Source organism: Macaca fascicularis, chromosome 11 (assembly GCF_037993035.2).
Source record: "Macaca fascicularis isolate 582-1 chromosome 11, T2T-MFA8v1.1".
In the NCBI taxonomy this organism is placed as follows: Eukaryota; Metazoa; Chordata; class Mammalia; order Primates; family Cercopithecidae; genus Macaca; species Macaca fascicularis.
The window spans coordinates 53,790,413-53,803,654 of record NC_088385.1 but is presented as its reverse complement, the minus strand read 5'-3'; the positions used below and the strand labels follow the sequence as shown (position 1 = coordinate 53,803,654).

Below are 13,242 nucleotides of genomic sequence, written 5' to 3'. Positions count from 1 at the left end.
GACTCTAGAATAATAGAATGTACAGATAAGGAAAGAGAAGAAATATGTTAAAAGAAACACTGCTATGGCACAGGTACATAATTTTTCAGATGATTATCTATGCATACCATATAATTAACATACTTTTTTTTCTTTTACAAAAACTGGAACCATACCATTTTGTAATTTTTTTGCTTTATCACCAGATAGTCCCTTGCCACATTATTTCAATAAGAATGTATATACCAGATGTATGTACACGAATTTATTTACTCACATCCCTGTTGCACGTTAAGAAAATACTGCAATGAACATGTAATACCCATCACAATAGAATACTTAATAGATTAAAGTGATCTCTCAACTATAAAGAACTTGCCTTAATTTACTTTTCCTGAAGTAGCAATGGGACTGACCGTCATTCACTGGAAAGATGAGTCTGTGTCTGCCCAGGGCAGTGCTAACTGGCGGGTGAAGAAACAAAACCCAGGGTTCCCGGTACTTGAGCAACAGAGGACACATTGTTATCAGAAAATCAAGTTAATTTTTTGAAGCTGAAAAGAACTTTAGAAATAGGCAATTGTTATATCCTCAACTAACTCTTAAGGTTCCTGGAGAGGTTAAATGGGTTTTTTGTTTTGTGTTTTGAGACAGAGTCTTGCTCTGTCACCCAGGCTGGAGTGCAATGGTGTGATCTCGGCTCGCTGCAACCTCTGCCTCCCAGGTTCAAGCGATTCTCGTGCCTCAGCCTTCTGTGTAACTGGGATTACAGGCATGTGCTGCCACGCCTGGCTAATTTTTGTAACTTTAGTAGAGACGGGGATTCTCCAGTAGAGATGTTGGCCAGGCTGGTCTCCAACTCCTGACCTCAAGTGATTTACTATCCTCGGCCTCCCAAAGTGCTGGGATTACAGGCATGAGCCACCGAGCCCAATCTAAATGTTTTTTGCTGAAGCTAAATTTTAGATGGCCTCTTAAATCTCCTCACCTTGTAATTTTGGTAGGTTTCTGCAACCACACAGAGGTTTAACACTTTTATAATTCAAGACTCTGGATAAATGGAACTTTGGTCCCCACAACCACATTCCAAGTTCAAGTGTGGCTAACCTATGCAAGTCTTTCAACAGCGTGCTCCTAACAGATTCTGCAGTCTTTAGCTCAAAATCCCCGTCCAAACCTAGAAAACATGCCAAGTGAAAGAAGCCAGACACAAAAAAACACATATTGAATGATTCCATTTATATAAAATGTCCAGAATAGGCAAATCCATAGAAACAGAATGTACATTAGTGGTTGCCAGGGGCTGAGAGAAAGGAAAATAGGAGTAACTGCTTAATAGGCATAGGGCTTCTTTTTGGGGTGATGAAAATACACAGTCCCTGACTTATGATGATTCAGTTTGCCTTAGGATGTTTCAACTTTACAATGGTGCGAAAGTGATACACATTCAGTAGAAACCATACTTCAAGCACCCATGCAATCACTCTGTTTTTCACATCCAGTACAGTATTCAATAAATTCCATGAGCAATTCAACACTTTTTTTTTTAATATAAAATGGACTTTGTATTAGACGATTTTGCTCAACTGTAGGCTAATGTAAATGTTTTACGCACATTTAAGGTACACTAGGCTAAACTACGATGTTCAGTAGATTAGGTGTAATAAATGATTTTTAACTTATTTATTGAGTTTTTTTTTTTTTGGAATGTAATCCCGTTGTAAATTGAGGAGCATCTGTATTCTATAATTAGATAGTGGTGATGGTTGCACAGTATTGTGATTAAACAATTGCTGAACTGCACACTTAAAATGGTGAATTTTATGTCATGTGGATTTTATCTCAAGTGAATTAAAAAACAAAAAACTGTCCAGCCTATGTCAATGAAGATAAGAGACAGAACCACCAGATGGGTGAGTGGAGATTGCTTAAAGAGTAGCCCCATTGTGAGCTCTTCCTGGGGAGGACACACAGTACCTCCTGCAGAATACTTCCATTCTATACCTCCATTTCCAGCCAAGTAGAGGGAGCGTCCAGAGAAACATGCCACAAGTTGACACATGCCTCCTGGAGTTCAGAAAGCACAGGAGCTGGAGTCTGAGTTTTCCCTGAAAATATATCTCCATATAACGAAAGACACAGGATTGGGTGAGAGATCTGGTTCTATAAAAAATCTTAGGCAATTTACAAAAACCAACTGGAGGAGGCCAAGAGAACAGGATGCTGTAGGAGCTGAGTGCACTTCCATAGTTGCTGGGCAAAGGTATGTTTTTCTTGTGGGTTCAAGCTAAGTCACACTGTAAACATCCCATTAAGAGTGCTGCCCGCCAGAGTGAGGAGACGCCACAGGAAGCTCCTTATGCAGCAATCAGTGACCCAGTGAGCTCCATCTCCAAAGAACACTCAGCGTGCCTCACGCCAAAAACAGAGGCAACAAGGTATCTGCCAGTGCATCAATTCCACCTGATTACAGGGCGCAGGGTAGAATCAAAGGAGATAAAGAATGTGAAAGTCCTTCTTAGGACATAAAGTGCTATTGAAGTGTTAATTATTAGTAAAAATGACTTAGAATCATCAAACATGTGCTATCTCATATCTCTAATTCCTTAAATCTTTGATTATAACCTGAGAAATTATGGAAATCACAGGGCTAGAACTCCTGTGATTTCATCACCTCAAATTACTGCCTCAGGCAGAAGGTATTTCCAAACCCAGTTAGACACTCACATGACCACACACCCTTCTCAGTACACTAGATTCAGAATTATGTCAAGTGTCAAGCCACATTCTACTATCCCTTGGAGTCTTTACTGAATGGTCAAAACTACCAATGTATTATGTCATGTGGAAGAGGCCAGAGGAATATCTATCGCATCCTATTTTAAACTCCTAAGAAGGCAACTCAACCATCTGTCTTGGCAACCCATTCCAGGTTGGAACCACCCTGGCAGAAACGTCTCTCTTCTGTTCAATCTAAATCCTTCAAATAGAACCTCGAGATAATTGCATCCCATTTCATTTTCAAATAATTTGGAACACAGTTGTTTACCATCTGGGTTATAGGATTATATAATGTCACAGGGCTGTGGTGAGCAATAAATGAAATAATGCATGTAAAACGCATAGCTCAGTGTCTGGCATATAATAATGGCTCAGTACATATTTATTATCACCATCATTACATGTGTTAGTAGTCTGTCCGTCACAAGCGACATACTCACAAGTCAAAATAATTTAAGCTAAAAAGGGGGGTGGGGTGGAAAATATAATTAAAAAGGAAATAAAAGTATGCAGTGGCCTTCAGGTACTACCAGATCCAGGACTCAAATAACATTTACAGGCTTCCTCTTTCTCTTTCTTCCCCTTCATTTTTAAGACAAGCTTTCAAAGCGTAAAAGGCAGGACAGCAACCAGCAGATTCAGGTGGCGTAAACCGTTATCTTAACCACTTTGAATAGGCTCCCTGTTCATCAGTTCATTTATCAAAAATTTATTGAATGTGTTAAGCAGGGTTCTAGGAGCTGAGAATACAGTAATACCCAAAACAGATAAAACTGCTATCCTCTTGGAATTTATCTTCTAGTGAAAAAAGGGAATCTGTTAGAAGAAGGAGAAAGGATGCTAGAAAGATAAAAATGCTATCCTCCACAAAATAAGGTCACATCTTATACCTTAAGATCAACTATTACCTTTCTTTTCTCCCAGTTGGTAAACTCAATCTTTTTACAACCTTCTTCCCCCTCACAAACATGTGAAACCCCCCCAATCAGGTCTTCAAATGGATAAATAGCCTTGTCTATGGATTTTGAGTGCATTTAGTTTACTTTTGCTGTGCAATCTCCGCATAATGTTTTTACAGTATGCCTGTAGTTATAACTTTCTTGTTTCAATTTTTTTGAATCACTTATTTTTTTTAGACTATTTTTGCATTAAATACAGGTCTTTCTTCTGCCTTCATGGTTTCCTTAAAATACTATGTTAATTAATTAGTAAAATCCTGCAAAAACCTGGTCATTTATTAGTCATTTAAAAAATATCCCTCCGAGCAATTTTAATTCTATTCCTCTGTATTAACTATCCAAACTCTATAAAATTGAAGGCCTGGAGACCAAGTTTTTTTGAGAACCCCAGGAAGTGTGGCCTAACACTAGAAAATCTCAACTTCTGCCTCTCCCCTTGAAGTGCACAGTGAGAAAGGCTTGCATGAAGCATTTTAGGCTGTGTTCTTATGATAAAATTCAACTTTTCATGAAATAAATTAATCTGCATCAAGTTGTTTTCATCTGAAAATGTCTAGATTTATTAGTGCTAGCCCGGCTTTAATCCACAAACAATTCCATTTAAATTAGGCGTTGTTCTAACAGATCTGCCTGACCACAACAATGACTCATGGACCGTGTAGGAAACAACTTTCACTAAGTTCCAGATTGCTCAAGTGAAAAGGTGAGCAGGGGAGGGGAGGAAGAGTTGGTTGTACTCATCATTTTTATCTATCCTGCCCCAACTGTTCTCTCAATTTGGTTGCTTTTCATTCCACTGTGGTTGGCATCTTTTGTCAGGGCAGTAATTTATTTCTTTTAATCCGGATATAATGGCCAAGAGGGCCATTTGGCTCACTCAAATCCCATCGTTAAAACTTATCTTGGAATTAAACAAAAATGGATTTTTAATCGTAGAGCTCATCAGCCTCATAGCCTCCACCTCATTTCTGAATGGCCTTGTTCGGCTTGCACCTTCTGTGCTTGCCAAACCAAAGCGCCCTGGTCGGCTGCAGCATCTCTGGAAGGGATGAAGAGCCTCCGCGCACACGCCCCTTACGTCCCTGTCCCGCACGCGCCACAAGCACGCTTGCAAAAGACGCGGAGGTGGCGGAGACAAAGACAGAGGAAATGAGAGAGAGAGAGAAGAGGGAAAGGAAAAGAGAAAAAAGAAAAAGAAAAAAAGGTCTGCTCTGGGATTATTATTATTATTTGGGTTAATACCCTTATCTTTGCATTCCAGCCGGAAGGTCGGCTCCAAGCCTTCTTTCCTGCCCTCCTCCTTCTTGAATTGGACACCATCCCTGTTGCCGCCTCCTGAGTTAGGAAAGGGATAGAACTTTCCCAGGGAGGTGAGGGGTGTCCCCGAGGCGATTTCTCCGGTTACTTCCTCCCGGCAGAGATCCCTGTGAAGAGGAAACGTCCCCGACTTCCCTCCCCGCGACCTCCTCCCCAGATGCGAGCGGAGACGTCAGGCTGCTTCTGGGTTTATTTTGTAAACCCAGACAGTCAACTGCACTGGGCGCCGGGAAAGCCTCCTTGGCCCTCGCCCCAAAGCAAAGCTCTAAGAGGTCCGGGGACTCTGGCCTGGGTGGGGAGAGAGACGTGACCTGTGCGGCCGCCGCGAAATGGGTCTCCAAAGGTGAGACCCCTCCCTCAGTGGTTGGGCGTGTCCCCTTTAGCCTTCCTGGACCCCGTTACTGCCCGGCTTGGAGCTGGACGAAGGCACGTAATTGGTAGGCGAGTGGGTTGGGGCGTCTTGACCCTAGGACGAGAGTCTGGGCCTCTGGTGTGGACCCCTGCCTCCTTCCCGCTCTGCGCGGCCGTTCTAGAGGTCCGGGTGGGCGCTGGAGGAGGAAGGCGGGTGCAGGCGGCGGGGCCGCGGGGCGGTATGAGGGGGCGCCGGCCGCCTCTCGGATTGGCTGCGCCGCCGCCCCCTCCGCACCGCGCGCCCCCCACCACGCGCCCAGCCGGCTCCCTCCCGCAGGCTGCGAGCTGCTGCCCGCAGGAGGCAGGACGCGCAGGGGTGGGACCGGCCCCCCAGCCCCTCTCCCGGACCCGGGCGCGCGGGAACCCCGGGTCCTGCAGCCTCCCGAGTGCGGAGAGGCGGGGCCGCCCGCTGCCGCCCAGCTGCCTGCGCCCCCTCCCGCGGCCCCGGCTCCGGGAGCGGGGCGCCCCGCGCACGGGCACACGGCGGCCAGAGCGCCGAGGCGGTACCTTCAGCCTGCAATGAGAGGAGCCCGGGAGAGCCCCCGGGAGCCAGCGAAGAGCTTGGCTGCTGCGTCCAGGGCTGCTGCTGCCGCTGCGGCTGCTTGAAACTCCTCAAAGTTGAGAGCCGGCGAGAGGCTGCCGCCCGCCGGGAGCCGGAGGGAAAGGAAGTCGGAAGGTGCAAGAGTGACGGACACGGACAGACGGACGCGCAGACCTTCGGAAGGCACCGCGTAGGCAGCCTCCCCGGAGCCCGCGAGGCTCCCCAGCTCCGTGAGTTTTATGGATGGGTGGTTGCTAAGTATTTCCGTTTAATTGTTTGTAGGCTACGTTTGCGTATAGTTGTGTTTGTTGGAGGGAGTTAAAAAACAACAACAACGCAGGATGCACCTTAGGAAAAAATTGAGTTTCTGATGGTGGGTGAGACGGCGGTATGGAGAGAATGTGACTAAATTTTTACAAGCAGGACTAACCCAGGAAAGACGAAAGAATACATTTAACAGTGAAGAGGCAACACAGAGCTCCCTATTGTGAAATAAAATCCATTTCAAAAGTTATTGGAAAGAAAGTAAGGTATGGCTCTTATGGGTTAACTAGTGGTAGTCAGTTTCTGCTTTTTACCCCCTCTGAAATATTAATTGTTTGCCAGGTTCACTGGTGGGAGTCTGAGCCGGTGGAAAAGACACCGGGAAGAGACTCAGAGGCGACCATAATGTCGTTACGTGTACACACTCTGCCCACCCTGCTTGGAGCCGTCAGACCGGGCTGCAGGGAGCTGCTGTGTTTGCTGATGATCACAGTGACTGTGGGCCCTGGCGCCTCTGGAGTGTGCCCCACCGCTTGCATCTGTGCCACTGACATCGTCAGCTGCACCAACAAAAACCTGTCCAAGGTGCCTGGGAACCTTTTCAGACTGATTAAGAGACTGGACCTGAGTTATAACAGAATTGGGCTTCTGGATTCTGAGTGGATTCCAGTATCATTTGCAAAGCTGAACACCCTAATTCTTCGTCATAACAACATCACCAGCATTTCCACGGGCAGTTTTTCCACAACTCCAAATTTGAAGTGTCTTGACTTATCGTCCAATAAACTGAAGACAGTGAAAAATGCTGTATTCCAAGAGTTGAAGGTTCTGGAAGTGCTTCTGCTTTACAACAATCACATATCCTATCTCGATCCTTCAGCATTTGGAGGGCTGTCCCAGTTGCAGAAACTCTACTTAAGTGGAAATTTTCTCACACAGTTTCCAATGGATTTGTATGTTGGAAGGTTCAAGCTGCCAGAACTGATGTTTTTAGATGTTTCTTATAACCGAATTCCTTCCATGCCAATGCACCATATAAATTTAGTGCCAGGAAAACAACTGAGAGGTATCTACCTTCATGGAAACCCATTTGTCTGTGACTGTTCCCTGTATTCCTTGCTGGTCTTTTGGTATCGTAGGCACTTTAGCTCAGTGATGGATTTTAAGAACGATTACACCTGTCGCCTGTGGTCTGACTCCAGGCACTCGCGTCAGGTACTTCTGCTCCAGGATAGCTTTATGAATTGCTCTGACAGCATCATCAATGGTTCCTTTCGTGCGCTTGGCTTTATTCATGAGGCTCAGGTCGGGGAGAGACTGATTGTCCACTGTGACAGCAAGACAGGTAATGCAAATACCGATTTCATCTGGATGGGTCCAGATAACAGACTGCTAGAGCCAGATAAAGAGATGGAAAACTTTCACGTGTTTCACAATGGAAGTCTGGTTATAGAAAGCCCTCGTTTTGAGGATGCTGGAGTGTATTCTTGTATCGCAATGAATAAGCAACGCCTGTTAAATGAAACTGTGGACGTCACAATAAATGTGAGCAATTTCACTGTAAGCAGATCCCATGCTCATGAGGCATTTAACACAGCTTTTACCACTCTTGCTGCTTGCGTGGCCAGTATCGTTTTGGTACTTTTGTACCTCTATCTGACTCCATGTCCCTGCAAGTGTAAAACCAAGAGACGGAAAAATATGCTACACCAAAGCAATGCCCATTCATCGATTCTCAGTCCTGGCCCTGCTGGTGATGCCTCCGCTGATGAACGGAAGGCAGGTGCAGGTAAAAGAGTGGTGTTTTTGGAACCCCTGAAGGATACTGCAGCAGGTCAGAACGGGAAAGTGAGGCTCTTTCCCAGCGAGGCAGTGATAGCTGAGGGCATCCTAAAGTCCACGAGGGGGAAATCTGACTCAGATTCAGTCAATTCAGTGTTTTCTGACACACCTTTTGTGGCGTCCACTTAATTTGTGCCTATATTTGTATGATGTCATAATTTAATCTCTTCATATTTAACTTTGTGTGTGGTCTGCAAAATAAACAACAGGACAGAAATTGTGTTGTTTTGTTCTTTGAAATACAACCAAATGGTCTCTTAAAATGATTGGTAGGAAATGAGGTAAAGCACTTTAGTTCCTCAGTCTGCCAGAGAAAGATGGGGTTGTTTTCCAAAGTTTAAGTTCTAGATAACAATATCTTAGTCTTTAGCACTATTGATAATTTCAGAGCAGGCCCAGATGTGATATGACTCCCATTGTCCCTTTATTTAGGATATTGAAAGAAAAAATAAACTTTATGTATTAGTGTCCTTTAAAAATAGACTTTGCTAACTTACTAGTACCAAAGTTGAGTCATTTTAAAGAAAAACACTAGTGTTCAATTTCATTTTTAAAAGATGTAGAAAGAAGCATCAAGCATCAATTATAAAGCCTAAAGCAAAGTTAGATTTGGGGATTATTCAGCCAAAATTACCATTTCAGACCACAATGAATAGACTACACTGATAAAATGTACTGGATAATGCCATATCCTATATGATGTTATAGAAATAGTGCAAGGAAAGTACATTTGTTCGCCTGTCTTTTCATTTTGTACATTCTTTCCATTCTGTATCCTTGTACAAAAGATCTCATTGAAAATTTAAAGTCATCATAATTTGTTGCCATAAATATGTAAGTGTCAATACCAAAATGTCTGAGTGACTTCTTAAATCCCTGTTCTAGCAAACTAATATTGGTTCATGTGGCTTGTGTATATGTAAATCTTAAATTATGTGAACTATTAAATAGACACTACTGTACTGTGCTTTGGACATTTGAATTAATGTAAATATATGTAATCTGTGACTTGATGTTTTGTTTTATTTGGCTATTTAAAAACAAATCTAAAGTGTTTTATGTTATCAGATTATGCTATTTTGTATAAAGCACCACCGACAGCAAATCTCTCCAAAATTCTAATAGTAAAGTTGATTTTTTTAAAGGGGGAGGGGAAGGCTTGAATGTGTTCTAGATCAATTTACACCTTGTGTATGACGTTTTACTCTGATATCATTACGCACTTTAACCAGATCCAGAAAACACTTAAACTCTTAATTTGCAACAAGTGAGAGCCCGGGGACCTCCTTATTATCCTGTCTCTGCTTTGAGGCAATCAAGTGCCCCCTCTCTGAACCTAGGTTCCCTCAGCTGTAAAACAAAGGTTTCAGACCAGATGGTGTTTAAGGTTTCTCCCCATACACCCCATCACTCCCCATACTGGAATGAATGATCTCTTGGTGGTCTTAGCATCATCACAGGCCTATACTTGCTTTCTGAAACTATCACATACTGAAGGAATGCAGAATGGGATTAAGATGACTAGCACAGCAGTGTATAGCTTAAAGGGATGTTCCACATCATCCCTCCAGCTCCTCCTCTTTTCTCGGGGACAAATGAGGCCCAGAGAGAATACTTTGTAAGGTCAAACAGTGGCAGGGATAGAAGGAGAGCTAGAGTTTAGCATTCTCCCTGGTGAAGATCAGAGGTCCAAAGAAACTTTCGACTCCTTTTCAAGGGATGGGCATAAAAAGTGATCAAAACATGGCAAAGGAGAATCAAAGATTGATTCTCCTGGGGCTAAGAAAGAAGATAATTTTTAAAGGATGGGAGTGGGCGCAGTGAAAAATATTGCAGATAAGTAGATAAGGATGGAAGATCAACCACTGACTTTGGCAGTAATGGTTTTCTGTGAACAAATCAGTAATAATAATAGTAATAACGATAATAATGGATGCATGGTGAGGGTTCCCTAAGTGCCATGTGGGGCTTTCAGTGGCAGACTAGGGAGCGGGAAGTTAAGGAACAAGTAGCCAGGAGGTGTCCTTTTAGGGAACAGTATGTAGACCTGCTGCTCGGTAGCATTGAAAAGTCCTTATTGGATGGTGTTAAAAATTACTGGCCTTGCCCCTTAAACACCAGCCTCACCCTTTAGACAATATCCTTCAGAGTCAAAGATGTTACAAGCAAGCATTTTATTCTGCTTACTGCCATTAAAATAATTAGGAAGAATTCTGTGATTTGTGTGACCTTGGAAATCATCACCTCTTCTTACTGTATAGAAACATAGACTCAAGAGATGCTGTGATTTGTTTAGGATCATACAGCTAGTCTGGACACAAGGAAAACCTCTTGATCCATGAAAGCTCTCCAGCAATGGAAAGGGCTGCCACAAGGGGCCATGAATACTCCAGGAATGTTTTATAGAGCTGGGACCATCCTCTGACAAGGAAGTTGGAGAGAGGATCCCTGAATTAAATCTTTTTCAGAAGGGATCTCTAAGGTTCTTCCATTCTTCAAATCCTTGATCCAATGAAAGTAAGTGTTGCATTTGGCAGGGAAATATGGACAGTGCTAGGAGTAGGGAATGGCTTTCTGGCAAAAGGATAGGATGAGCTGAGATAGAAACTAAGTTACTTATAACCAAAACAAACAAACAAAAAACGAAAGAAAATCCCAAATACTGAAAAGCAAAGCTGTGTTTTGAGCAAAAGTAGGAAGGAATGTTGATTTAAAAAAGTAAGAAACTGAATGTTATAATGTAGACTTTTAAGTTCTTGGATGTATCAATTTTTTGATAGGAGCCTGATCACATATATTTTAAATATAGGAACAAAAGTAATTTATCCTTTTACAATTTATCTCACTGAGACCTTTTATATAATTTTCTTTCCAAGTAATAATCTAGATTTATGTAACTGAGTTTTTTTTTTTAAGCCACTTAGTATTTTTTATTATATAGTTGTGAGAGGTGGAAACTCACTGGGTAAATCAATCAAAGTTATAGAAGTGAAATTTTCCAAGGCTTAGGGTATTTTTTATTTTAATAAAGACATTGGGTCCACTATTCCCTATACACATATGATAATATATTCTATAGTTGTGAGTTAAAATTTTAAAGACACTTTCAAGATCTAGAATCTGAAAGAAGCACCTAAAAGATTTTCTTATTTATAATTAATTTCTGCATTAGTCCTCACTGTTCAGTCTAGAGACATTAAAATATATTCATTTTTTAGCTTTAATTGCTTGAATTATTTGCACAGAAAAATGTTTTTATGTTTTTAAATAAACATTTTCCTAACATTAATCAAAAGGGACGTAGATGAAACTTATGGGGATGGAAACATAAGAAGAACAGGAAGACACATTACCAGTTCAAATTCTGAAAAGATATTTGATTTGGGATCACCTGCGAAGCACTATTTAAACAGGATACAGCCAAAGCATCCTACAGCATCATCGCTTTTCCTTTGCCATAACTGCTACTAGCTTGGTGTCGCCTTCCAGTGGCATCTAGTTTACCAAATGATCTAGCAGTAAGTTCAAAACTGGGTTTCTCAGTAGACTCTCAGGGAAAAGTTAAAGAAGCAGGAGTTTCCAGCAGCTACCCCCTGCACACTTCTCAACCAGAGATTCGGATTCAAGATGTTTGGGATAAGGTCTGCCCAACTGCTTTTTTTTTTTTTTTTTTTCTAATTTACTGTGCCATTCTGATTCTACCTATTCTGATTCTACCTGTTGTGATGAAACATCCTGAAATGGCACCATAGCAAATTGTGTATTTGAGGCTTTGTCAAAATACATTCCTCTTACTTGCTAATGCATTTATTAATAAAAAGAAGAATCTTAGCCCTCTAAAAATATTCTCACATACTAGAAAAACAGAAGAGTTTGATTCATGGACACTAAATGAAACATAGAGTAAACTGGTTGTAATTTATGACTTATATTTTTCTAAACTGGGGAACATGGAATAATTACTTTGAGATGACTGTATCCCTGATTCTTTCATCTGTTAAAACTGTTTCTAGTTTGAAGCAGCTACAACAGATTGGGTTCCTAACAATGAGCTTTGGAGCTTTCAAACTTGATTAGATTATAGTAACATGAGGACATAGTCCATGGATGTTTGAGTGCAGATTTCGTCTACAGAGAAGCAAACTCTTTGCTTCTCCAAAGTATTAGAATAATAGTTTTTAAAGAAAGCACAAGATTCTTTTCATGATTCTCTCATTCCTCCCTGCCCAAGAGCCAGCCCCCTGATTCATGACTATAATATGAAAGTTAGTGTGGAAAATGATGATTAATTTGCCCTTGCAAGTATTATTGGATGGTAATATATAAAAAGTAGAACTAAAAAGTATTATAATAACCTCTTGAATAATTTAGAGGACTGCTTAAGCGGCCATTGTTGCTTGTGGATAGATGCCAGGGAAAGAAGCTCTTTTACAATAAGGACCAGAGTATAGAAAAATAGGCATTTTGTCAATTGTAAAATGTGCATATGACATTTATACTGGTTTTAATTTATTAAGCACCTACTAAATACCAGGGACACTGTGTGAGATAGTTTTTATTTATTATCATTCCTTGTTATAGTAGCCTTAAAAGATGGGAAATATTACTCTGTTACAGATGGCAGAAAACAACTCAGAAAGGATAAATCGTTTTCCCAGGTGACTGAGTTAATAAGCTGTTTTTATCATGATAATTATTTTAAAAATATCTCTCCATAGTACTCACATAGATGTTTAACCAATAGAATGACTTTGTAAAGCATGGGTGAGAAGCAAGTTCTCTATAAATGTAAGAGTTGAATGAACTAATGCTCGCAGCAAGTCTGGGGAGAACAGAAATGGAAGGTCAGGGGATTATAAATCATAATAAAGGTGAACATGTTTTTTTCCCCTATAAAATACAATGTGTTACTAGTAGCAAAATTTGAAATCTACCTAAGAAGATACGAGCTTGGTAAACTATTGGCTCCAGCCTATTGGCTCTTTGTAGTCCAGTTGCACTTCACACATGAAATTGCCTAATATGCAAAACAAATATCTGCTTTATCATTATAAACAATATGTCAAAATATTGAAATGAATAAGTGTTTAATTTCAGTATTTTTAAATTCAAAAATGACCCGAATTTATGGGTAAACGTTCTATTTGA

General features: G+C 41.4%; 2 protein-coding genes across 22 annotated transcripts in view; one reads left to right on the top strand and one right to left on the bottom strand.

The window, feature by feature from the left end:
* Nucleotides 1–6,118, bottom strand: part of PCED1B (PC-esterase domain containing 1B) — a 155,381-nt gene extending 149,263 nt beyond the window's left edge. For all 17 annotated transcript variants that reach the window (XM_074006682.1, XM_074006685.1, XM_074006689.1 and 14 more), the window contains exon 1: nucleotides 5,955–6,118. The gene's annotated coding sequence lies outside the window, so the exon portion shown is untranslated. The remainder of the gene's footprint in view (nucleotides 1–5,954) is intronic.
* On the top strand, nucleotides 5,723–9,107 carry AMIGO2 (adhesion molecule with Ig like domain 2). Of its 5 annotated transcripts, none has more exons than XM_065524071.1 (3): nucleotides 5,723–6,218; nucleotides 6,412–6,513; nucleotides 6,595–9,107. In XM_065524071.1, exon 3 carries the CDS (start codon nucleotides 6,658–6,660, stop codon nucleotides 8,221–8,223), a length of 1,566 nt encoding a protein of 521 aa, XP_065380143.1. In that variant the 5' UTR covers nucleotides 5,723–6,218; nucleotides 6,412–6,513; nucleotides 6,595–6,657; the 3' UTR covers nucleotides 8,224–9,107. The 5 variants fall into 5 exon arrangements, with proteins under 5 accessions (XP_065380143.1, XP_015286304.2, XP_005570711.2 ...); XM_015430818.3 differs by having other exon boundaries at nucleotides 6,412–6,518; XM_005570654.3 differs by lacking the exon at nucleotides 6,412–6,513.
* Nucleotides 9,108–13,242: the final 4,135 nt, after the last annotated feature.